The 24,670-nt window shown below is 45.4% G+C and overlaps 1 protein-coding gene across 6 annotated transcripts in view; it reads right to left on the bottom strand.

Annotated features, from left to right (window-relative positions):
- Positions 1-2,590: 2,590 nt before the first annotated feature.
- TSHZ2 (teashirt zinc finger homeobox 2) overlaps positions 2,591-24,670 on the bottom strand; it is a 214,502-nt gene continuing 192,422 nt past the window's right edge. For 2 of the 6 annotated variants that reach the window (XM_063404190.1, XM_063404191.1), the window contains exon 3: positions 8,695-11,946. Coding sequence is in view for 1 of the 6 variants with exons in the window: in XM_063404191.1 (XP_063260261.1) it covers positions 11,945-11,946 (2 nt within the window). In the remaining 5 variants the exon portion in view is untranslated. Of the gene's footprint in view, positions 2,881-2,941; positions 3,420-8,694; positions 11,947-24,670 lie in introns of those variants that run through there. The other 4 variants (XR_010081182.1, XR_010081180.1, XR_010081181.1 and 1 more) reach the window with 4 other exon arrangements.

Raw genomic sequence — 24,670 nt, 5'->3', positions numbered from 1 at the left:
TCCAGAACTGCCTCTGAGGGAGGCTGAGGAGTCTCTGTGAGCAGGGAGCAGATGCTGAGGGGGTTGTTCCTCTAAACATTCATCTTCCCAGGCAGAAATCTTCCTAGAAACCTTCCCTGAGTGCCAGAGCCCCTGTGCCGGGTGTGGTGTCCCAGCCTGGCTCTGGAGTGTGGGGCTGCAGCTTCCAGGACTGCTCAGCCAGGTCCTGGCAGCAGCTACAGCCCTGCCTGGCACTGTCCTGGACCAGGGAGGGGACAGGCAGGGGACAGGCAGGGATGGGGCTGTGTGTGAGGGCCACCAGCTCGGGTGGCACTGCTGTGCTGGGGTTGCAGAGCCCCCCAGGGTCACCCAGGACGGACTGGAGGGGATCACACTGCCACCTGCAGCAGGTGACACAGGAGCCATCCAGGGGGGCTGGGGATGGCAGAGAGAGAGACCCACGCCCTCCCTGGGGCTGTTCCCGAGCTCTGCCACCCTCCACGGAAAGTCTGTCCCGTTTGGGGTGGGGCTGGTGTTCAGTTTGTGTTCAGTTCGTGTTCATTGCTCCTCATCCTGGCCCTGGGAGAGCCTGGCACCGCCTCCTGCCTCTCCTTGGAGATATTTCTGTGGTTGATGGGGTCTCCTCTCTGCCCGTTCTGGGGGCCTCAGGAGGGTGTCACATCACCCCTGTGCCAGCCCTGTGCCAGGCTCTGCTCCCTGCCTGCCCCGTGCCCGGGGCTGTCCCCTCTGAGCCCTCGTGGTGTGTCCCCGGTGCCCTGGATACCTTGGGAAGGCTGAGCTGGAACAGAGTGGGCAGAGCTGGAGAATAAAGCAGAGATTTATTGAAAGGCCTTTAGGGTGCACCTTGGGCAGGACAAGAGCCTGGCCAGGGCTGCACCCAAGGTGGACCCAAAATGGTCATAAAATGATCACAAAATGGACCCAAAATAGACCCAAAATGGGCACAAAATGGACCCAAAATGGTCACAAAATAGACACAAAATAGACCCAAAATGGGCACAAAATGGCTGACTGGTCAAGTAGTCTCACATTTTTCTAAGTTTTGGTCCATTTTCACATTGGGGTTGAATTGTCCAGTTCCAGCTCCAGGCTGTGAGGTCCCATCCTTCTCATTCCTCCCTGCAGCCCCCCTTGTTTGTGCTTTGGGGCTGAAAGTTGTCCTTGGTGTGCAGCAGGAGAAGGATTTGTTTTGTGTCCGTGCTGTGTGCAGAGCTGAGTGCCCCTGGCTGTGAGCTCAGAGCTCACCCTGGGCAGAGCAGGGGCTGGAAAAAGGGAAAACTGCAGGCATCGCCCTCCTGGAGCCAACAGGTCCCTCCTCAGACCCGGCCCCTCTGTCAGCCCATTCCAGTTGGAACACACTCAGCAAAGGTAGGCAGAATTAAATTTATTCCTGAATTGTTGAATAATGTAATATTCGTGTTGTACATAAAAGAATCACAAACCACCCAGCCTGATTTTCCTATGAAAACATTTAACTTTTATTAAATCAAGACAGTTTTAAGGAGCAAAAGAAAAAAAAAAAATGAAAGCAAAAAAGCAACTGAACCAGCTTTCAAAGTTGCCCTGTAGCCAAAACATCCATCTGAGAAGCTGAAGGGTTGATTTTATTTGTTTGTTTGTTTGTTCTTCTGCTGGAGTGCATCACCAATAATTAAAAAAACAACAAAAATGGAGACAGGGAGTTCAAACCCTTGGAATAAATCAGAGCCGTCTCTTCAGGCTGTGGGAGCTGCTCTGGGGTGTCCAGAGGCTGGGAATGCTGGGCTGGGGGCGCCAGGGCTCTGGCACGGGGGGGACGAGGATCTCTGGGGATCTCTGGGGATCTTTGGGGATGTCTCAGAATTCCTGATGATCCCTGGGGATCTCTGGGGATCCCTGGTAGATCCCTGTGGATCCCTGTGGGTCCCTGCTGATCTCAGTGGATTCCTGTGTATCCCTGTGGAAATCGGTGGATCCCTGCTGATCTTGGTGGATCTCTGTGGATCCTTGTGGCTCTCAGTGGGTCTCTGTGGATCCCCGTTGATCTCAGTAGATCCTTATGGATCCCCGAGGATCCCTGCTGATCCCAGTGGATCCCTGCCGACCTCTGTGGATCCCTGTGGATCCCTGCTGATCTCATTGGGTCCTTGTGAATCCCTGCTGATCTCAGTGGCTCCTGAGGATCCCAGTGGATCCCTGCTGATCCCAGTGGGTCCCTGCTGATCCCTGTGGATCCCTGCTGATCCCAGTGGGTCCCTGTAGATCCCTGCTGATCCCAGTCCCAGCCCCAGGCGGGTGATTCCCCTCCCAGCCCGGCTCACCCCGGCCCCGTGGGGCTCTGGAGGGTTTGGGGTCAGGCTCGTCCCCTCCCCGGGCAGGGTCTGTCCCCGTCCCCTCGAACCCCCCGCGGGGCCGGCCCGGGGAGCCCGCGGGGAGCAGACAGCGAGACAGAGGGGATGATCTAATAGGCCTTCTCCATCTCGGGCCTTTATGATTCATTTGTTATTTTAGCCATCTATATATACTTTTTATTTTACCCTAGAGGGGTCTCTTGAAATGTGTGTAATATAGTCCTTTTTTTTTTTTTTTTTCTTTTTTTAATCACTTAAAAAAAAAAGGGAAGAGGTCGGTGTTGCAGGACCGGAGGCACTGTGGGGAGATCGATGGGGGTGTCCCCCCACCCCATAAATAACCCCAGAGCCAGGGGAGGGAGAGGGAAACACTGAGAGAAACCAGCACAGGGTGGTGGTGTTGCTTTCCCCCCCTCTTTTTCTTACTTTAAGTGATTATTATTGAAGGGAAAGGAGCCTGCGAGAAATCCTGCGTGAGTTTTACTGAAACAGGCACATTCCTGTGGTTTTTTTACTCCCACAGCCTCTCCAGGTCAGTCTTTTTCTTTCTCTGCAGAGAGAGAAAAGAAAAGAAAAGAAAAAGAACTAAAGAAAAGAAAAACCCACACAAAAATCAATCCATCAAATGTCATTACAGATTTATTAAGCCTGATGTAGAAAGACTTTTAACAGTAACATCTTCAGAAAGCATAAAAAGAGCACTTCTGTTCAGTCTTGTGCTTTGAAAATCTAAATATATTTTTATCATATAAATAATTCTTTTCATGTTTTAAGTGCATCTGTTTTTTTTTCTTGTTTTTTTTTTTTTTCTTCTTTTTTTCCCTTTTCAAATTTCCATTTTACAATTGGCCAAAAAAACCCGAAGTCTGCGTTGACTGAAATGAAGCCATTTGCAAAGCTAATGATGTTGTGAAGCGTGTCTGTGGTGAGCAGATTTCAGAAAGGTGGTTCAATGAGTGCAGCATTAAAATGAGGGACAGCCTCCAGCAAAATCATAATTGAACACACCCAAGTCCTTAATGTCTGCAGTTGGGTTTCCTGATGCAAATTACGATAACATTTCAGATGTGAGCAGTCGCTTTCCAGTAGCTGCAGTGGAAAAGAGACATTTTATGCCACAAAGGGAAGAATTACCATGTTTAAAAATGTAAATAATATATGTATAGAAACCTTTTTTATGGAAATGAGGCATTCAGGATTATGTGAACAGTTTGGGCTATTTTTTTTCCTTTTAAACATAACAGATAAAGATGTGTGATCTATTATTCAGGGCTTTAATTACAGTTCTAAAACTGCAGTGATTTTATAAAAAAAAAATTAAAAATCCCTGGGCATAAAAAGTAATGTTTTCTGTGGGAAAGTTGAGGGATTTTTTTTAATACATTGTATTTACCCTGGTGAAAATACAGAACAAAAAAAATCACCGTTAATAGATTTCAATGCTACAAAATCATACACAGAAATACATCTTAAATGCTCTGGAATGCAGTCATCTTCCTGTAAATCAGAAAAGGCCTTAGATAAATAGGTTTGACCTGATTTAAATTTAATGAGATACATAGTCCTGATTGTTAATAATTGGTTTGGGGGAACCCAAAACAATAAAAGCAATAATCTCCTCTAGTATAAATTATACGAATTTATTTAGCAATCAACCGAAGGGAGGTGGGGGGGAAGAAAGCCATTAACATTATCAATTTGTTTAGTTGAAGTTAGTTGTAATAAGCAAATAATTGGAAGCCAAATTGCCAGGCAGGCTTGGAGAAAGTGAGGATTGGGAAGGAGCCTGTGTGTGATGAAGCTCTGGGGCCACTAGATGGTAGGGTCCTCCCGGCAGAAAGGGCTTTTTCCCTGCCAGGACCGTTCATAACCATCCAAACCAAGTGAAACATGGTTTTGATTAAAGCAGCCTGTTGGCTCAATAATCTCGGTAATTTTAAAAACATCCTTAATGTGGAAGAAGAACACTGCAATGTCAGAGATGGCCTTGGGGCCCATTATAAACAGCAACAAAATAAATAAGGAGAAGAAATGAGAGGTCATGAAAACAAAATTAAGCTAATGTTTCAAATTTTGACAAATATGAATTGTTCCTCCAAGAAGACATTAAAAAAAAAAAATTCAGGCACTATTAGATAAAATACAAAGAGAATAATTGTACATGTATGAGTTTCCCATGGGACTAAGCATGCTTTAAAAGCAAAACTTGACTTAGGTTTCCCCTCTTCCCCCCGCCCCCCTTTCCAGCCAGCAATCGGGCAGGTCTCATGCAAACACAGATTTGCTTCTCCAAAAACTCCTCTCTAATTCCTTTATGAGCCATTCAAAGATGATGAGCAAGAAAACAAACAAACAAAAATTACAAGCGTGTTTTCCATGGAAAAAGAAAATAATATCCCCCGTTATGGACCTTTTTTTTTTTTTTTTGTAGGAAACCGAAACAAGCAAATATAACAAAATCTGTGTTCAGAACATGGCAATATAGTTAATATATACAAATATGTACAGTATAAAAATGCATCAAAGGCGCAACTTTTCATCCAAACAAGCTGCAGTGCCCGAGGAGGAGCAGCCTGGCCCCCTCCTCTCTGAGTTTCAGGCAATGTGTTCTGTACAGCATGCACTGGTTACAAAATGAGTGCAGAGCACCGAGACATTCGCCAGGGAAAGTCACCACGAGGCCTCTCGCGAGGGAGTCCCGTTTGCGTTGTTCGTATAAAAAATGGGTTTAATCTTGCCTTTTTGCCGTTTGGAGTATATACATTGGGGTTTTTTAAAGAGAAATGAGATTTTGATTCTTATTTTCGTTATTGTTTTTGAAACAGAATCCGCACACCGCGGGTCACAGGTGGAACCTGAGGATGCTGCCAACAACAAACGTGCGAGGAACCAAAGCCGGGGCAGAGCAAACCCATCCGAATTTACCAGCGTGGCCAAGGGTGCTCCGTGACTGACACGGGGGTGGCTCCCTCCTGCTTCGTGCTGACACGTTCCAGGTAACAAAACCCAAAACAAACACACGGAGTAAAAGACCAACAAAGGATTAAAAGAGGTGGCTGAGCACGAGACAAAAGGGCGCATTGTACCGGAGACATGGGACAGAGGATACCCTGAGCCAAATGAGAGCTGTTGGGCTGTCAGCTTGTGCAGCCTGTATTGCACATTCCAGCCTGCTGCGGGGTGAAGCCAGGCCTGCCCCGCGCATCCTGCAGGCTCCTGCTGCCAGCAGAGCCATCCCTGCTGCTGAAGGGATGCACACACACACCCCCTGTGTGCTGTGTCTGCTGGGGGCTGTAAGAAATGTCTGTGTGCACCTGCAGGTGCTCCTGGATACACACAGATACCCCATTCTTAAATGTTACCTGCACCATTTCTAAGTGAAAATACTGCCCACAGAAATCTCCCACATTTCAGTTTGCTGTGAGGATGTGGATGCTGGGTGGGGATGGGGAAAGCGTTCCCTGCCTTTAACGTAGCTGCATTTTTGCAAGATGTTATTTTCTTCATGAAATACTGATCGTTTTTTCCCCCTGCTATCTCATCTAAGGAGTCTAATGAAAGAATTTGTTGCCTTTACTTAGATCAAAAAAGGAAAGGAAAGGAAAAAAAAGTTTGCTCAGCTCGATGGTGTGAACTGAAGTGGAGCTGTGCGATCCGCCAGGATTAGTGTTTAATCTGTTGTCTCAAACAGGGCTTTCTACAAAGGCCTAAAGACATTTCATGAGCTGAGAGGGATGATGAACTGGAAGTTTATTACTCTGCAGTTAAGTCCAGTGGTACAGCAAGTTCACTTTTAAAAATACTCTCCAAGAAAAAATCGTGCAGACATTTTGGTACAATAAATAAGCGTCATCTGAAACTTCATCTACTCTTCACATCTCTTCTGGCATAATCAAAGCAAAAACCAGCACTGGACTGAAGGATACTGGGATAAAAGTGCTTGCACTTCTGTAAAACTGGTCCAGCAGAGCAAAAGGAGCTGTACCAGTAGAAAGTGCTTTATAGTGATACAACTGGGGTTACTTTTACAAGCATAGTCACTTTGATATCAAAGTTCTGCAATCACCTCCTTGCCATAACTAAAACCCTTCTGAATTGCAGGGGATTTAATTTGCCTGGAGCTAGAGACTGAAGTTTGCTGGACTTGTTTTCAAAAATGCCTAAATTCGTTCAGAATCTGAGGCTGGGACCAGGAGGATGGCGTTTGGAGCTGGGTGAAAACAGAGGGAAAATCTGCTGTGTTTGAGAGGGTGGTTCTGGATTTACTCAGGAATAAATGCATCCAGAATCTGCCTTCTGTTTTTCAGACATTGGACTGGAATGGGAGGGAGGTGTTTGCAAGGAGGATCCGGAGGGGATGTGGCACAGCACGTGTGGGGTCAGTCAGCTTCCAGTCCCACTGCAAACCCATTATTTTTATTATTTTATTCTTTCACTTTCTGTCAGAAGACAACTGCAGAACAAGAATGCTAATTTCTGTGTGCTTTCCACTGCAGGAAATAATGAAGAACAGAAAGAAAACCCAGGAAGCATTTCTGGAATAACAACCCAGTGCCTCACCCAGGGCCATCAACCAACAGGCTGATCTGGAGTTCAGGGGCTGACAATCGAGACCTCATTGATGAAATGTGATTGAAATCTGCCTTTAGATGCATGTCCTTTATTCTTTTGTTATGGTTAAAAGTATTACACTTGCTGAGGTCCAACCTGACACAAAGATCAAATGTTGGACTCCATGCTGGAGATCTTTCCCCAATCTAAATGATCCTGTGACATGAAAAAGGCTCTGTTTGCACCCACAATGTTCAACTCAAACTCTTCAGCCCTGTTATGGAAATGTTCTTAGCTCTAGTGAAATTCAAGAATTTCTCGCTGACCTTTTCCAGCTGAGGACAAGGGAAGCTGTGACCCGGGGGACAAATTGTGATGAGGAGCAGCAAACCCAGGTGAGGAAAACCCCGGTGTCACTGACCCCGCTGTGAAACCCAACGAGGAGCTGGTCTGGGGGCTCTGGGTGTCAATCTGGGGGAATCCCAGCTCCATAATTCCAAACCCAACTTCCCGGGAGCAGCAGTGACATGTCAGGCTGTGCTGGGAGGAGATGGGCAGTACCAGTAGCACTTGCTCACGATCTATGGAGGTGGCTCTATCAGTGCTCCTGCTCGGGGACAGATGGCCTTTAAAGCCTGCTGTAATTGCAATGTATTGATCTGGAATCTGTGATCAATACTGTCTTTATAGAGAGAATTTTAAATATAAATTGCGTCGTATATCTGTTGGTGAGGACAAAAGCCCTGTGTGATGGAGATCCCCCTCTGCCAGCCCTGGAGCGATGATGGAATACGGAGAGGGGACAGGGGACAGCCCAGCCAGAGCCACCTCTTCAATCTCTGCCAAAATTCAGGCTGCCTTTCCCGTTCCCTTGTGTTTTCAGCAGGTTTCATCCCAAAATAGCACCCACAGCATGACCCTGGGTGTCTGGATCAGGCAGTGGGGACCAGCACAGAGCCAGTGTCCCCTCAGCATTCCCACCCCAAACCCCAACATTCCTTTTCCCTTTTTCCTGCTCACCAAGGGCAGCTCCTTTTGCTGCAAATCCTGCACGGGGCCTTCCCAGTGGGAATATCCCCCTCTGGTTTAGAAGCTGCACTGTGGGTATGAAGTAATCAATTAATATGGCACTTTGTCAAAACATGATTAAGGAAAGAAAAAGAGGCCAAAAATTAGGGAAACAATCCCTGCCATTTGAATGTATGGGAGTTGACTCAATAGCCTGTAAAGCTGGCTTGGAAGGCTTCACCCCCTATCGTGCTAGTATATAATTATTGATTTTTAAAATGACTTTTTATATCCTCCCTGATCTCTAAAAAAGCTAGGGAGGTCAGTCTTGTAAATACTTTTACAAGTAGGTAATAAAACCCATGATAACTTGCATTGACAAGTAATTACTGGGCAGGTTTGTTAGCAGATTCTCAAAGATTTTTTTTTTAACCCAACAATTATTATTGTACTAATGACAGCCATTTTTAAAGTTAAATGTCCTTCTTCCTCTCAGCTTAAGTAACAAAAACCTGGAAAAAACACCTGAGACTGATCCACTGAAATTCTTATATCTTGGGCCCCAGAGGGATGCTAATTACATCTCCCTGTTTTAAAATAGAACAGGGTTTTTTTCAGGTGATATGGCTTATTTTGACATGGATGGTGGCGGGAAGGGAGCTCTGCCTTCTGAATACATCTTTCAAAGCAGCGTGTGAGGGTAACAATTCTCCCTGCTTTATTTCAGCACAAGAGCATAAACAGCTTGGATATGTGGTGTATCAATATGCCACTTGTTAATAAGCAAGGACGTGAATCATAAATATTCGGCTGTTTGATCACCAGGCTTTTAATTAATGTTTTGATGATCTCCAATAAGAATAAAAGTCAGAACGATAGATACTGAGTAGCGGCGACAGAGAAAAGATGCAATGATTTTTTGTGTTACCTGATTTATATGACAGAAAAACTATCAACTCATCCAGTTTCGTACAGAGAAAAGAGAGGAGAGACATACATTTTCCTTTTTTTATATCGTATTGTAAAAAAAAAAATAAAAATCACTTAATTCAAATGTGTACCTAAAACGTTCCCCGAGGACAGCGATGCAGGCGAAATGATCGAGCTTTAGCACCGTGTGATGAAGGTTTGTGGGCAGATTTTTAAAACAGAGTGGCTGCTGCCACACAGTGAAGACTCCTGAGCAAAACCTGACCTCCCTCAGGGGGTTTGGCCTTTCCAAAACCTCCCCAAAGCTCTGGGGTGGGGCCGTGTGTCCCATGGTCACCCTGAGCTCACGGGGCACCAGCAAAGCCTCTTTCCTGCCAAAATTGAGCAGCTGGTGCCCCCGATAGCCCCAGCTCTGGATACTGTGGGCTGGATGGGGACCCCAGGCCTCCTTTTTGTGGGAAGAGGCTCCCGAGTGCTCCCCGTGTGGGAATTCCTGCAGCTCTGCCTTGCCTCAGGTGCAACCCCCGCGTGGAGAATCCTATTAAAGAACAGCCAAACTCCCGGCCACGACAGCATCAGGGCTGGGAGCTTCACCTGCCAGGTGCTGCGAGCAGCCCGGGATTCTGTCCCTGCACCCAAAAGCTCAGGGACAGGAGCCACACGTGCAGGTTCTCCCGGGGGCGATTTTCTCGGTGCTCGTGGCCTTTGGGTCGGCACCACAGGCCCCACCTTGTGCAGCTTCACCTCATAACTCCGGCCTGGGCTGTGCAATTTAACAGCTTCTGAGGGGCTCGATGCTAATGCATTGATTTTGCTTTAATAGAATTTTGTTGTCGATGGCCGGTGCTCAGCACGGTGCAGGCTTCAATCTTAACCCATCTGAAGGCTCTGCTCGTTTCCAGTTGAGCTCCGTTCATTTCCAGTTGAATAGGTTAAGCAAAGACAGACCTCACTGTTCTCAATTCACTTTATGATCCTCCCATCATAAAAAATAATATCAGCACCTTGCTTTTCATGTCAGAACTACATTTGAGCTGCTATTCCCTATGCCCATGAGTAAATCCCATAAAAGCCGCCCCGTTGTACTGTCGCTATTTTTCCTTGTGGATGATTGATTGATGGATGAGTGCTGACACTTCAATGAAGCTATTTCGACTGCCATCTCAATCCGATGATGTGAGGGGTATATTTTCTGTCCATGCCTCATTACTTCAGAATGACATTCCTGGAACTTCATTTACTTTTTCCCTCCTTCCCTCAAGCGCCATATTTTTTCCCATCTAGGTTATGCATGCCATAAAAAAAGCAATTTGCTATTATATGTGGCATAAGGGCAACACTTTCCCTAGGAGGTAAATAAGAAGGGCCTTTTTTTCCTCCTCCATGTTGAGTTTAGGGATCATGTCAAAATTTCCCGAGCAGTGCCAGAACCAGCCCTCCTGCACAGGCCACAGGGAACGCACATTTAGTCTGATTTTGTGACTGCAGCACTTCAATTCCATCCTTGAGCATCGCAAACAAAACAACAGGAAAAGACACTCCAAAGCCCTTTCAGATTTGAGAAAGAGCCTCTTCTCCACTTGTGCCTCGCATACTTTGAATATTTCATTTGCCACGGAATAGCGATTTACAACTGGATCCAGACTTATTTTTCCTTGGAGAATAGGGGAAGTTCATCGTTAAATGCAGAGATGGATTTGTCTGCTGGAGGTTGTTTTCTCTGAGCCAGAGCAAACAGGGCTGCGCCTGGATTTCCAGGCAGTGCACTAGGAACAGAGGGACTCGTGACATTGCCATAGCCTGGAAGATTCTGGGAGTTGACTTGGGACCCGATTTTAATCTGTGTAATACAGTATTCCCGTTAATAATAATGTATAATTAAGACATCCGTTAAAAATCCATAACGTTAATTTAATGGAGAAAATCTAATACAGTTCTATTGGAATTTTTACGTTAAATTAACTTTAACGGGCTTTTAATGGATGTCTTAATTAGATCTCATTATTAACGTGAATATTCCACAAATTAAAACTGGGCCCTCGAAGTTTTAATGAAAAAAGTCACAAGCACAAATTTGAAGTTGCCATTTTTGTAGCCCCCTTCTCCCAGGTCGGGGTGGGCGCTCGCCGGGCCGGACACAGCTCACACTCCAGATTCTGATCCCAGTTTTGGTGGCACAAATCCAAAGTTCTCCTGTTGTTGACCACAACAGAATTTCAGATTTGAACTCACCTAACTGAGAAAGGAATTCTACTTTTATTCTTTTATATCTATATATAGATATTTATATAGTGATATTTATATATAGATATATCTATATTTATATAATGTTCAATAATCTAACAATAGTACTTTTGTTTAAAAATCCCTCCATCCCATATGTCTCGTCATAAACCATAATGGAGATTTAAATATATATATATATCTGAGGAATAAAACAAACTGAAAATAATCCATTTCAAACAAATCTTTGGCAGCAACATGGTTAAGCATAACTATTTGAACAACTTGCACAGAAGATTAACATTGTTCAGAGGTTTTTTGGCTCAGAATCTGTTTTAACTTAATAATTCTTGTACTTACTGTGATGTATTGATCCCTAGTGCAATGACTGGATTGGGCAACCCAGGTGCAACAGTAATAGCTGCACAGAATAGAAACATTTCCTTTAGACAAACTATCCCAAAGGGGTTATAAATAGGAAATGGACATTACCATGAAAAGTAAAGCTTCCAACGTGACTGCATCTTGTGTAGCACACTTGGACATTAAACTATGAAGAATTTTTTTTTTTCCTGTCAAGTGTTACAAATTGACGAAATAAGTACATCAATGTTCTCAGTCATTATCTTACTTCAGTGGCACTTTGTTTTAGTGACAGCAAAAAGGGACAGTGGAGACCAGACAGCCCCAGTGCAGTTTATCAATGAAAATCTAATATCGTCCATAAGCAGGGGAGCGGAAATCAATACTTCATTACCAAATTGTTAGTGAGGATGAAGAAGGATAGCAGGAGTTTTTTGGCAGCCTCCTCGGTCCGGGTTGCAGTGAGTTCAATGTCGGGGCGGCGGTGGCGCGCGGGGCCGGGCGCGGGGCCGGGCTGGAGAGCTGCGCTAAGGCATTCGTCCTGCAAGCACAACAACAACAACACAGCCACGGTTACACGGGCTGAGCACGGCCTCACCGGGAACTCCAGCCGTGGAGACCCCTGAAAATGATCCCTGCTTTATCTCCTGCAGCCGCGGGCGCACAGCCAGCAAGGACACACAAGCGTGGGTGGAATCCTGGTTCCACAGCCACGCACGGAGCAGGGGGTGAACTCCAGCCGGTGCTGAGGCTCTGCCTGGTCACTGAGCCCTTACAGTCTTCTCCCCATGTTCATTAAAGGTGGAATTCCTTCCTACAGCCAGCCAAGAACATGCTCTAAAATCCTCACGGAGAGTTGGTCATCTCGGTACCTACACAATGTCCAATTACCCCACAGTTCCTGTGTTATTCCTGTGTTATTCCTGTGTTATTCCTGTGTTATTCCTGTGTTATTCCTGTGTTATTCCTGTGTTATTCCTGTGTTATTCCTGTGTTATTCCTGTGTTATTCCTGTGTTATTCCTGTGTTATTCCTGTGTTATTCCTGTGTTATTCCTGTGTTATTCCTGTGTTATTCCTGCTTCTCTTGGCACCTCCCCAGCATTAAAAACCATCTTCCAATGGACTTTTTCCATCCTGCAGCTGCTAAAAGTGCTAAGTGACTCAAGTTGTGAAGCTACTGCTGCACAGAGACAGAAGGGGCTTGTTTTATTTAATGTCAAGATGTGGGTTTAAAAGTTCAGCCCAAAGTCGGGTTCTGCTTTGCTTATAACCAGGGAGAAAGATACTGAGGAAAGCAGTAGGAAAAAAACAACTGGAAAAATGGGGTGAGAAATGAGGCAGGCAATAAGGAGAGTGAAAGTCAATCTGGAGAGAGCACAGAGGAAAAAAAGAGCTGCAGTGGGCAAAGAGAAATATGTTACCGAAAAATATATTATCTGTTCAAGGCCATGGATATTTCAGCAAACACAACTCAAATCCTGCAGTGTGTTCTCTGTGTTCTGGCTAAATCAACTGGAAATTCAGTAGCAGCTTTATTTAAAGTAAAATAAACTCAGCTTTTCAAAAAATTCCATATGAAAACAAAAAAGTCCATTGACTTCATGCTACTCAGTTTATAATTTGGTTTGGTTTACAATATCTTCACCTTTTCAGTTTTCACAGTGATGCTGAGTTTTGCATTGGCAACCCAGACCTGCTGTGGAGAAACTGTTGGAAGGGGAGAGGAGGTTTTGGCAGCGGAACGTAACAGCTTTTGGCAACTGAGGGTGCAGGGAAGGCAGTTTGAAACTGTGGTGAATACCTTGGATCGTGATTCCCACTTAAAAGATATTAAAAGCAATGCATGTTGACACTTTAAGATGTTGCCTTTAGGTTTCAGAGGTAACACTCCAGAGCAATTCTCACTTTGCAAAGCTATTATTTTTCACTGCAAAAGGGCAGAGCTGTGCCAGTTTATCCCCGGCTCAAATCTTAAAGAAATGCAGAAGCATTGCTGTTGTAGGGCCTGGAGCTGACACACAGCAACGCTGTGGCCAAATTCTCCCTGTGGAATCGCCTCTGCAAACGATCCAAGTGTGGGGATGGATGAGGCATTGGGCTTTACCCTTCCAGGAGCTTTCCAGGATGGAAAACTCCCTGAGACATCCCACCTGAGCCCTGCCTTGCATCATCCCAGGCCCTGCAGCATCTGCTTCCCTCACAAAGGTGAGACACAGGCACCGTGGGCTGTGATGAGGGACAGAGGGACCCAGCTGGGAGCAGGAGTGGTGACTCCTCACCAGGCCAGCTCTGCCTCCAGAACATCGTTAGGATAATTAAGCCAAATTAATGTCACTGAAAATCCCAAATCCGGGATGGAGTCTTGAAGTTACTGCAGGGCACTCGTTCCCTGCCAGTGGGGAATATTTATAAAAGCTTTGATTGGAAAAATGAAAAGCCAAACTCCTGCCTCCTTTTCTTTTAGTGCCATTGTGAGGAAGGCCCTGAGATTTTAATAGGCAGAGCAATATTCCTGGTCACTTCCCTGTCACAGAACAACTCTGAGGACACTGCTAGCCCTGGGCAGACACTCCAGAGGCACTCTGGTCAGAGGGAAGGTCCACAAGAAACTCTTCTAGCAACAAATAAACTTCTGAGGCTCAGTGTCCACATATTTGACTAATGGTAACATCTCTGCACAAGTCAATTCAACTGGGACTTGGCATTGATTTCCATGGGATAAGTACTTCACCCCTAAGGTCTTTTGGCCAGCTGAAGTCTCCATCCTTGTGGGTTTTTTTTTTTTTTAAGTTTTATTGAAACCACTGCAGGCTGGGACAGGACTTTGGGAAATTAATTAGTGTGAGCCCTGATCAATAAGGGTCATAGTTTATGTATTTCATTATCAAGTCTGTAAGAGATTCAGGGAGTTTGTGGAGAGCTTGTCACCTGCAGTCAGTGCAGAGCAGCCTGCACTTTCCAGCAGCCCTTGACGGGCAGAGTCTGGTGCTTCCTGCGCCATAAAGAAAACTCCATCATTTAAATCATGCTCTGAAAACGTGGCTGAGGGTGTTCATTATACTGATGTCTTGTACAGCATATGTGAAATATCAGCTGCAGATACTGAAGCTTTGCTTTTATTTAACACTAATTATCGAGCCATCAGCAGATGTAAAAAGCCGTATCTATTTTAACGCGGACGTGTCAGGACTCCGCATTCCTCCCAGCAGCCTCCTTCCCTCTCCTTGTCCATGGCACAGCTTCCCTCTCCTCATCCCAGCACTGCCAGGAAAACACAGCTGTGAAAGCTCTGAGAGGAGCTCTCCAACACGTCTGCAGCCCCAGACAAGTGTCAAGTGTGCGTCGGCAGCTCGCGGCACGCCCGGCCCGGCGGTGACACCGGCGGTGACACCAGCGGTGACACCGGCATTGCCCGGCTCCCGGAGCCCCCAGGGCTCCCAGCTCACACAGCAGTGGCCAGCTCACCTGCACACCCCAGAGCTTCTCTGCTCCCTCAGTGTCCCCTTTTCCCCACGGCCCAAAGCCACACCAATGGAGTGACGTTGCCTCCTGGGGGCTGCCTGCGCTTGGGATGGGTCTCAAGTCATGGAATCCCAGAATGGGTTGGGTTGAAGGGACCTTGAAGCTCATCCTGTTCCACCCTTTGACACCTTCCACTGTCCCAGGCTGCTCCCAGCCCTGTCCAGCCTGGCCTTGGACACTGCAGGGATCCAGGGCAGCCACAGCTGCTCTGGGCACCTGTGCCAGGGCCTGCCCACCCTCCCAGGGAGGGATTTCCTCCTGAAACCTCACCTAAAAGTCTCCCCTTTAAGTTTGAAGCTGTTCTCCCCTGTCCTGTCACTCCAGCTCCTGCTGAAAAGCCCCTTCCAGCTTCCTTGAAGGCCCCTTCAGATCCTGGAAGGTGCTGTGAGGTCCTTCCAGTATCTGAAGTCCTTTTCTTGAGCATTACTGTCACCATTTGATTTTTGGGTTCTGCCACCTCTTCAGTGGCACAGTCTGAGGTGGGATGGAACTCCAGAGCCAAGCAGATGACAGGAGGTTCATGCACTTATAATGTCATCTCTGTATTTCCATACCTTTGCTAATATCATTTTACCAGCTCCTGTTTATGTAATGGGATAATAAAAATGACAATATTCCTCTGTGATCCACCCACCGCAGTCCATGGGAGCCTGTGGATCAAAACTTTTCCAGGCTGCAGCTGTACCTATCACAATAAATTGCAGGACTCTTTAAAGGCCACATAGAAAGACACAGACAGGCCCTTTGTGGTTACCAAACATGTTATCTCTAGGTGTCATTTTTGACCTACTTTTGCTAGATTTTTGCAGCAGCACAAAATCTGTTCCTTAAAGAACCATGCCACGTGCACACTACCAAGAAAGGGGGAAACAGCAAATCCGGGTATATTTTATTTCATTTAGGACTCCTCTCACCATGAATTACAATGTTACAGGCTCTAAACGCCTTCTCGTTACCCATAATTATAACTAAAATTATATCAATCTAAACAGTAACTACTGGAATGATTCATCCTGATTGGGAGGAGCACGCTCCCTGCAGTTCTGCCTGCCCATCCATTTTAAAGCCTCATGGCAGGAATAGCTTTCCAGAAGGTCATTTAACAGCACATTAAATAAATAAACAGAACATATTTGTTTCAGCAAACACACTCTGATAGGGCAGGAAAGCATTTTGGGAGAGGTAGGAATAACTCTCATGGAAATTAAATCTTTCAGTTCTCACCTTGCTGAGGGTGCAGCACCCACCCAAAGGCAGGCAGAGGCTCCGTGTGATGCCAGCAGGGACAATCCCTCGTGTCCTGCACACAGGAGGGTCCCACAGCTCACCAGTGTCACCAGCAGAAGCCACCAGTCCTTGCATATTCACCCTCAGCCACACAGAGAGGGAAGTGTGGAAAACATTTCTGGGCAAGAGGAAGGAAATGTGGGCTCTGCCTCAGCTGGTCTGGGGTGTGTCTGCCTGAACGCAGAGTTAACTGCTGGAACAGCCAGCTGGGAGAAGTTAGAGACATTGCAGGGGTGAGATTTTCTTCCCGAGTGTTTGGGCAATCCAGAGCTTTGCAGAGAGCTGAGGCAGCAGTGGTGCAGGAGGGACAAGGAGCTCAGTCCTGAAGGCAGCCAAAAAAAAAAAATAAAGAGGGGAAGAGACAATTTCTACAGGTCTGGAGTAGACAGGAGCAGGGGGAATGGCTTCAGACTGACAGAGAGGAGGTTTAGATTGGATATCGGGAGAATGTTCTTCCCTGTGAAGGAAAGAGAGGGAGGTGCTGCACAGAGCATCTGTGGATGAATCAGACAAAAAACTGGGGCTGCAGCTCGCCGTGGTGCCAGAGAGACCCATGGAATCCTGGGCTGCTGGGAAGAGGGGGATTTATGCCACTGGTGTTGAGAGAGGCCAGGATTTCACCCCTGAGCCCAGTGTGAGCCTCGAGGTGACACAAAGGTGTGACATTCACCTGGTCCCCCCACTTGCTTCTGCACACAGAGCCCAGTACAGGGGTGCCTGGAAGAATCACAGATTTGGAAAGAGAAAAAAATTCAGAAAGCATTTAACTTCTATTTCTTCCTATAAATAAAGTATAGCCATCAAATCACAATGTATTTGGGAGCACATGTTATTGACAGCCTATTCTTGGAGGGGGGAAAAAAAGTGGATTTTTTGGCAAAGTTTCCTAAAGATTAAATTGTTCATTGTACAGGGCACCATCTGCCCTTGGAGAGAGATTTAGTTGATGGCAGCTGCAACCAAAGTGTGGAAGATAAAGCTGAATTTCTGGTTTCTTTTCAACTAGCAACTGTCATTACAGGTCACATGCAAACTGTGCCATTTTCTGTGACAAGCAGGTTCTGCAGGACTGGGTGCTCGCTACATTTTAAAGTGCCACCTGTAAGGATCCCAGCCGAGAAACAGCTTTTGGAACACACCTTGCAAAACGTGAATTTACAGCAGATAAGACAAAGCAATTACGGAGCAACCATCTGGACAAGGGCTGCGTGTTCCAGACCCACAGGGATGGGGGTCAGGAGGAACTTGTGGGTCACGCAAAGGTGGATCCTTCAATTCCTCTGGGTGCTTAAAAAGCCTGAATTATCTTCAAGCCTTCACTCAACTGTTGCATAATCCACAATTGCCTCCCTGTCTCCCTTGGGGTGTAATTCCCCCTGAGGTTAAACCCCACATTTTTTAAACCCTGAAGAGAATTTCTGAATCACCAAACCAGAGGCTGCTGTGGGTGGGTTTTTTCTCAACCCCACCTCTGAGCTGTGACACTAAAATATCTCGATTCACTGCGAGGCAGCAGAGGCCACTTGACAGCGGGGAGATGCTGATCTGTCTCTGCACTCCGAGTCACTTCAATATCACACAAACCTCGTCCTGGCTGCAGCAAACCCCTCCAGGAGGGAATTTGTACCTCCCCCCTCTTTCCTGAACACTTTCACAGGAGAACGATGTTCCCTTTCTCCTCGGAACAAAACGGGAGGGGAGAAGTTAAGAGCACACTGGTAGATTTTATTAGGACTGAGAAACAAAGCAAAACAAAAAAGCAAACCCAAAGCTCTTCCCTTTCATCCCTGCCTCGCTATGAAAATGCCTTCATATTTGCAGGCTTGCTGACAATATTTCAGGATGGTACATCACACACCGTCTCGTCTGGAACAGCAGACATTGTCAGTGCTGGGAGACAACCACTCTCTGGTTTGTACTTCACAAAGATTCTCTATAAAGCATTTCTATATGAGGAAAAAAAAAAAAAGATTTTTGAAATTCGTGAGTCTCTCAGCCTTTCAGACAAAGATGAGTTCGGGTTAATTTTTTTTTTTTTCCTGATGATTTCCACATTTTCTGCAAGGAAAAACAGCAGCTACCATTGCCTTAAGACAGACTGAACTAGTTGTAACATGCCTAGATATGAGATTATTTTTTTTCATGGGAAAGAATTTGCAGGACATAAATTTCTTGTTCTTAAGTTTATTCTGTTCTGTTTAACTTGTTGGTCTTCTCTCCCGTTTTATCCCAGTAGAAGGGGATCATGTTCTGAAACAGAAAATGCTACAGTTTTTAGCTTTTTAACCAATGTGCTGTGATTAAATCCATGCTTTTGGATAATAAGATTATTTTAAAAATATTTTAAATATATTAAAAATATTATTTAATTATTATTTTGAAATATTTTTGAAATAAAGGCTTTGCCTTTCCAACAAAATATTGCTCCTCATTTCAGGTGTCAGTGCCTCCATCATGTGCCCAGACCATCCAAGCCCAGAACATCAAGCCAAGGCTCCCACTCCCGTGTGTGCTGCAGCAGAACAGAACCACACTCACCCCCTGTTATTCCCTAGGGAATTGTACCTTTTTCCATCCACAGCTGACTGAGCCCAAATGCTTTCTGGGGACTGGGGCCTTTAAAAGACATCCAGAAAAATGTTTAATTGTTCAGACTCTGCCTGTTTGGGTTCCTTTTAGCAGAGAGCGTTAGTGGGTAGGAGAGGGGGCTGCTCATGTGAGTCAGTGTGGGATCTGCTGCTCTCCCCTTTCTTTGTGAGGAAGCTCTTAAAACACAAATTCCCACCTTAAAACCCGAGCGGGCGCGAGCTGCGAGTAAATCACGGGCTCCGTGGTGCCGGAGCTGCACATGCTCTTCTGCTGCTGATTTGTCTACAAAATATATCACATGCCAGTTACTTGAATTAGGATCATGGGGAGAAGGGAATCATTAGAGAGTAGAAGAAACTCTAACACATAAAGAAAACTTATCCGTTTGTCTCCTCAGCGCCGCCTGTTTTATTTCCTCTTCAGGCGCTGACAGCACTGATGAGGCAAAGGATGCTGTAATCCTGAGCGATGGCTTTGGGGGAGCATTGTTAGGGCTGGGAATGTTTGGTGCAGGCAGAGCTCTCTGTTCCAGGCCCTTTTCCCCGGTCACTCCGTGGTGTTTAGCCGTGCTGGAAGGTGAAGGCACAGCCTGGATCAGGCATTTCCCTCCTGGAGCTGTTTCCTTGCTCTGAGTGCCTTGGAAAGCCAGGTAAATTAGACTTGGAGAAAGGGACACTGCATCTTTGAGTAATGAGGCTGGGAAACAGGGAACACATTTTCCACTAGCTCATGTCTCAGTGTATGGCATTCTGATTTCCTGACACTTCATAATAAATCATTGCTTATCACTCACATGGGAACATAACATGGTTCAAGTTAAGATTCGTTAGTGATTGTAAAGAAGAAACATGAATTGCTCTCTATCAGGGCTTTTTGATCATCTTTCTGTCCACTGCAGGTGTTTTTTTAATCAGAATATTTACAGGAGCCATTGTCTAAGGCATAAATAAAAAGCAGAAGAAAGAGCAGAAAATATGAATAATGAAAATGAATTTATTTGTCTTATTTATGTGTTTATGTAAACATTTGGCAATTGCTTTGCACAGCAGCTTGTATTCAGTGTCACGGGCTGCTGCACCAACATAAGTTTGTAAAGCTGGGATTTTAAATATATATACGTGAGTGTGTGTCTACAAAAAAAACCCTAAATGCCAATACATTCATTTTCTGCAGAAGAAGGTTCTAGCAAGCACGTTAGGAGCCTGTTTGCTTTGGGATGGCATCACAGGGAGAGGAGAGGCTGATCCTGACCCTGCTGGGGCCCTTGTAGCAGGGAGAGTGGAAACCTGGTGACCTCAGAGGCTGAGGGGCTCTAACTGGGATCAGACTGGGAGGTTCCCTGCAGCCAGGTGTCCATCAAAAGCCATGGAAAAAAGGGATTCACTTCAAAAACAGGGATATCTGAGAGCTGGGACAACCTTGCTACAGCCCCTGTCCCTCCAGGGAGCTCAGGGATGGCAAATCCTGAGCTTGGATGGGTCGGGAATTGGGGAAGGAACGAGTGACAGGACAAAGGGAAAAGGCCTCAAGCTCCACCAGGGGAGGTTTGGGTTGGATATCAGGAAAAATTCCTCCCCCAAAGGGTTGCTCAGCTCTGGCAGGGGTGGAATCCCCATCCCTGCAGGGATTTAAGAGCCCTGTCCGTGTGGCTCTTGGGGACATGGTGGCCTTGGCAGTGACAGGGCATGGCTGAACTCAGAGCTCTGATTCCGTGCATCCAGCTCTGTGTCCAGCAGGTCGCTGCCTTCCCTCACCTGCAGTGGGTGGAATTTTTTCTGTATTTTTTCTGAATTTTTCTGTATTTTTCTGAATTTTTTCACAATTTTTCCTCAGCTGTCTGGGGAAAAGGGTGAAAAGCTGATGGGTTTACAGATGGTGTCAGCGGTGCTTTAGGGGAACAGGGATTGTCATATAAAAAGACCTAAAAACTGAAAAAATGGGAGCTTACTTAACTATAACAAATATGCAGAAAATTTTCACAAAAAAAAAGAAAAAAAAAATCTATTCCTTCCCTTGTTTTACAAATAGTTCTCCTTTAATTTCCTTCTTTATCTTTTGGGTCTGATTGTGGGAAGTACCTAAAACTTTGGGCTAACCCGAGAGAAATCAGATAAGGGAACTATTTGCTGCAACTATGGCTTTGATTATTCCCCCTTCAGTAATTTGCTTTTTACTACATTAATCAACGATATAATGTGTCATTTCTACTGCTCCCTGGCTGAATAATTTCCAAAACTACAAACAGCTTTCAAGATAGTTGCCAGACAGGCGCAAATTAATACTTTCAGAAATTGTTCCTAGAAATATTCCCATGAACAGAAGCTTTCACACCCTCTATTTGTGTAAAGAGTTGGCTCAAAAAAAAAAAAAAAAAAGCCAAATTATTATTTTAGGCAAATTCTTGCTTTTTTTTTCTGGTTTTATATAGATTTCTATCTAATATTTATAAAATATATGCAGTTTAGAATAAGCAGCCTTGGGAGAAAAGATGGCAATGGAAGTCCATATGGAGTTAACTCTTGGTAGGATTAATTAGTAGGATTCATTTAGTAGTTACAAAAAGGAAGGATTTGATTGCTTTCATTGCCCTTGATTATTTGTGGGACAAGTGGCACATGACCCAGGGATTGTAAATTCAGCTGATCTTCCTCACAAATTCCAATATTTGTGGCTGCTCCAGCCTCTGAGCCTCAGCCTGCTCTCCCAACCTCAGTTTTCCTCCTTGTGTTCGTGGTCCCTGAAGTGCCTGTAAGACTTTGTGCTCAGAAAACCCCAAACCCTCTACAAGAAATGCACAAAAATGTGAAATCTCCCTAGTATCAAATTTTTAAAAGAAAAAAAAAATCCTCCTGGTAAAGCACAGCATTGGATATATTTATTATATTACTTTTCAACTACTACCAAGAGATGATTAGAGACAAGGATTAAACCCCTCAACCCTTGACCAAGGAAAAAACCAGGGTTCTTCAAATGTATCTGAGCCAGGCCCTGAATCTGCACTCACTTGAAGTGGTGTAGTGAATGGGAATATTCTCCATTTATTTTGGCTTACACTAAACTGGAATTTTTGCCCCATGAGCTTCCTGTAATTTTTATAATTGGAACTGCCTTTGTCAGCATTCCTAATATTTCCCCATGGAAATGGTATTAAAAATCAGCACATTTGCCCTACAATCTCACGTTTTATCCTTAAGAAATGAGGAGTTTGGGTAGATTTTTTTTCTGTTGTTTCTCTCTCTTTCTGCAAGAAATGGCTTAATAAAAATCTCAACCAGAGGCTGGAAGGAGACGCTCTGTCTTCAAAATGGTAATTCTCTCTCCAACCATGCCTGGGTTAAAAACAGATATTGAAACAGGGGAATAAATATTTGACAATGCTGTTAAGGCAACTTTGCTAACGATTTTTGAACAACCTCCAACTGAGGTCTAAATGTCTGCAATATCCATAAACAACTCTATACTGTCCAATTAGGGAGACAAAGACATAGAGTCCTGTCAGGAAGATTTGCATGGCTAAGTGTCTGAGATCAGGGAGCCGATGAGGGATCGCCGCCGCTGCCGGGGGATGCACACAACGGATGACTATCATTAGGATATTACAGAGGCTTACACCTTCCCAATTACTGGCAGGATTCATTAGTTACTGCTGCATTTCCCTAATAGAATCCTCTCTCTTGGCTTATCGCTACCTTCCCTCTGTCTACATAAACCCACAACTCAGCAGTCGATCACCTATGAAAAATTAGACGCCGGAGCTTCCAGTGGCCTATTTAAAATGAAAAGGGAACTGAAGAAGAAATAAAGAACAAAAAACAAAAAACAAAAAAAAAAAAAAAAAAAGGAGGGCTGGAATGCAGATAGGTGGCATCAGATGGGTTTGGAATTCTCGTGTTATTGAACTGTTTGAGGGGAAAAAATAATCAGTGGCAGCTGCAGAGAGCAGCATCGTGGTGGGTTTAAAAGCACAATGGAAGTGTTTTACACAGCCCTACGTACACACACGAACTGGAGGCAGATTGCAAAGTGACAATTACTTAAGGCCTGCTAGGCTGAAGTTTCCCAAGTAAGATTGGTGAGGATTCCAGGGGCTCGGTGCTGCTGCAGTCGGCTCAGCCCCATTAAAGATAATGGTGTGAGCATTTCCACGCTGTCATCGTGTTGCTATCAACAGCCTTATCAGTATCAACTGCTTCTACAATTATGCACAATGCACAATTATGCTCTTCCTGCACAAAGACTTAGCAACCACCAAACTCGTTTTCTTTTTAAATACACTGAAAAGAGTGTAGATTTCAATCCTTCATCTGCTCACAGACGAAATAACATTTCCAAATCATCACTGATAGCATTTTTTTCCTCCCATTCTAAGGATGGCCAACTGTTCTCAGCGATTTCTATTACATTTCCTACCTATTATTTCATGTAATGGCATTCCTTAAATTTTAAATTAGCTTTGAAGAATAAAAATAATTGAATTCCTGCTGTTTTGTGTACATAGAGGGTGACAGGAGCTAATGTGATAATTTAAACTGTAAATGAGTCTTCACTTTGTGTTCATTAATTACAGCTAATTACTGAATTACAAACCTTCTTGGTTAGGCACTGTTATGTATTCATGTAGCATGTTGGATTTCCAGCTGGTAGAAAACTGTTTTATAGACTTACAAGCTGACACACCAAGCTAGCGCCGAAACAATTCCGTGGGAGAAATAAAGGGAGGGCTGGGGGCACGCCACTGCTCCTGCTCTGTGAATCCAGGCTCTGAGGAGAACCAGGCTGCAAACCTGAGCCTCAGGTGAGCCAGGACCCCGTGGGGATAATTAGGAAATATTTGCTGTATTTGGGAGGCAGAAATGTGAGTCTGAGCTCTCATTTGGGGGAAGCGCTTGCCGCGCTCACTCCGGTTTTACACCAGAGTTCATCCCCTGCTTTAGGCAGAGTTCCTCCTCCTCAGGGCGCAGCAGTGAGGCAGGAGTGGCCCTGGAAATGGGGCCAGTGCTGCCAGCACTGCTCCTTGGCTGTGCTGGGGAGCAGCAGGGTGGGAATGGCACACGGAGCGTGGCAGGCAGTGCGCGTTGTGTTCCAGCTCTCATTGTTCCTCACTGAGGGAGCCCCTCCAACGCTGTAGGGCTGTCTGGAGCCTTGACTCAACAATCCCTGCGCTGCACGGCTCTGTCCAAACCTCTGCTCTGGATCCCTTTTGTCTGCCGGGGGTTTTTGTGGGAGCTGAACGCGGGAGCTGAGGTGTGTCTGTGCAGAGGGAGCGCGAGGAGCAGCGCGATGACAGAGCCAGCCACGGTGAGGTTCTGTGAGCCACAAAGCTCTGCCCACAGACACAACCCTGGCAAGGGGCAAAACAGAGAAACCCAACCTCACCTGCATCGCTGCAAATGCACAGACAGAAGATGCAGAGATTTCCCTCGCACTGGCATTTATTTTCCAGTATTTCGTGTGTTTTGTTCTCTTTTAGCAACACAGGCAGGCAGCCTGTCCTGATCCCTGAGCCTGCTACAGGTGACCCAGCAGAGATTGCAAAAACTACGGAGTCAAATCATCACCTTAAAACTGTTTAATTAAATTAAGCTGTCTCCCACTTGGTCTTCCAGAGTGGGGACTGAGGAGACACAGACCAAGGGTTCAGTGTTGGGCCTGTAGGGCAGATCCTTCTCTGAAGGTTTGCCCTGTACTGGAAGAGTTCAGCTGAATAATTATCAACAGCCAGAAATTAAGAGCCAGATCTTCATCTGATGTAAAACTAGCACCACTAATTTCAGGAGAGTTCTGCTGATTCCCAGCAACTGAGGAGCAGCTCAATAGGCCTGTAATAATAAAGAGTCTGATGAAAAGCCCCTGCAAGCAGCAACA

The sequence above is a fragment of the Prinia subflava genome, chromosome 8, assembly GCF_021018805.1.
Source record: "Prinia subflava isolate CZ2003 ecotype Zambia chromosome 8, Cam_Psub_1.2, whole genome shotgun sequence".
NCBI classification, from domain to species: Eukaryota; Metazoa; Chordata; class Aves; order Passeriformes; family Cisticolidae; genus Prinia; species Prinia subflava.
Note: the sequence above shows the minus strand (reverse complement) of the source record. Positions and strands in the feature narration are given on the sequence as shown.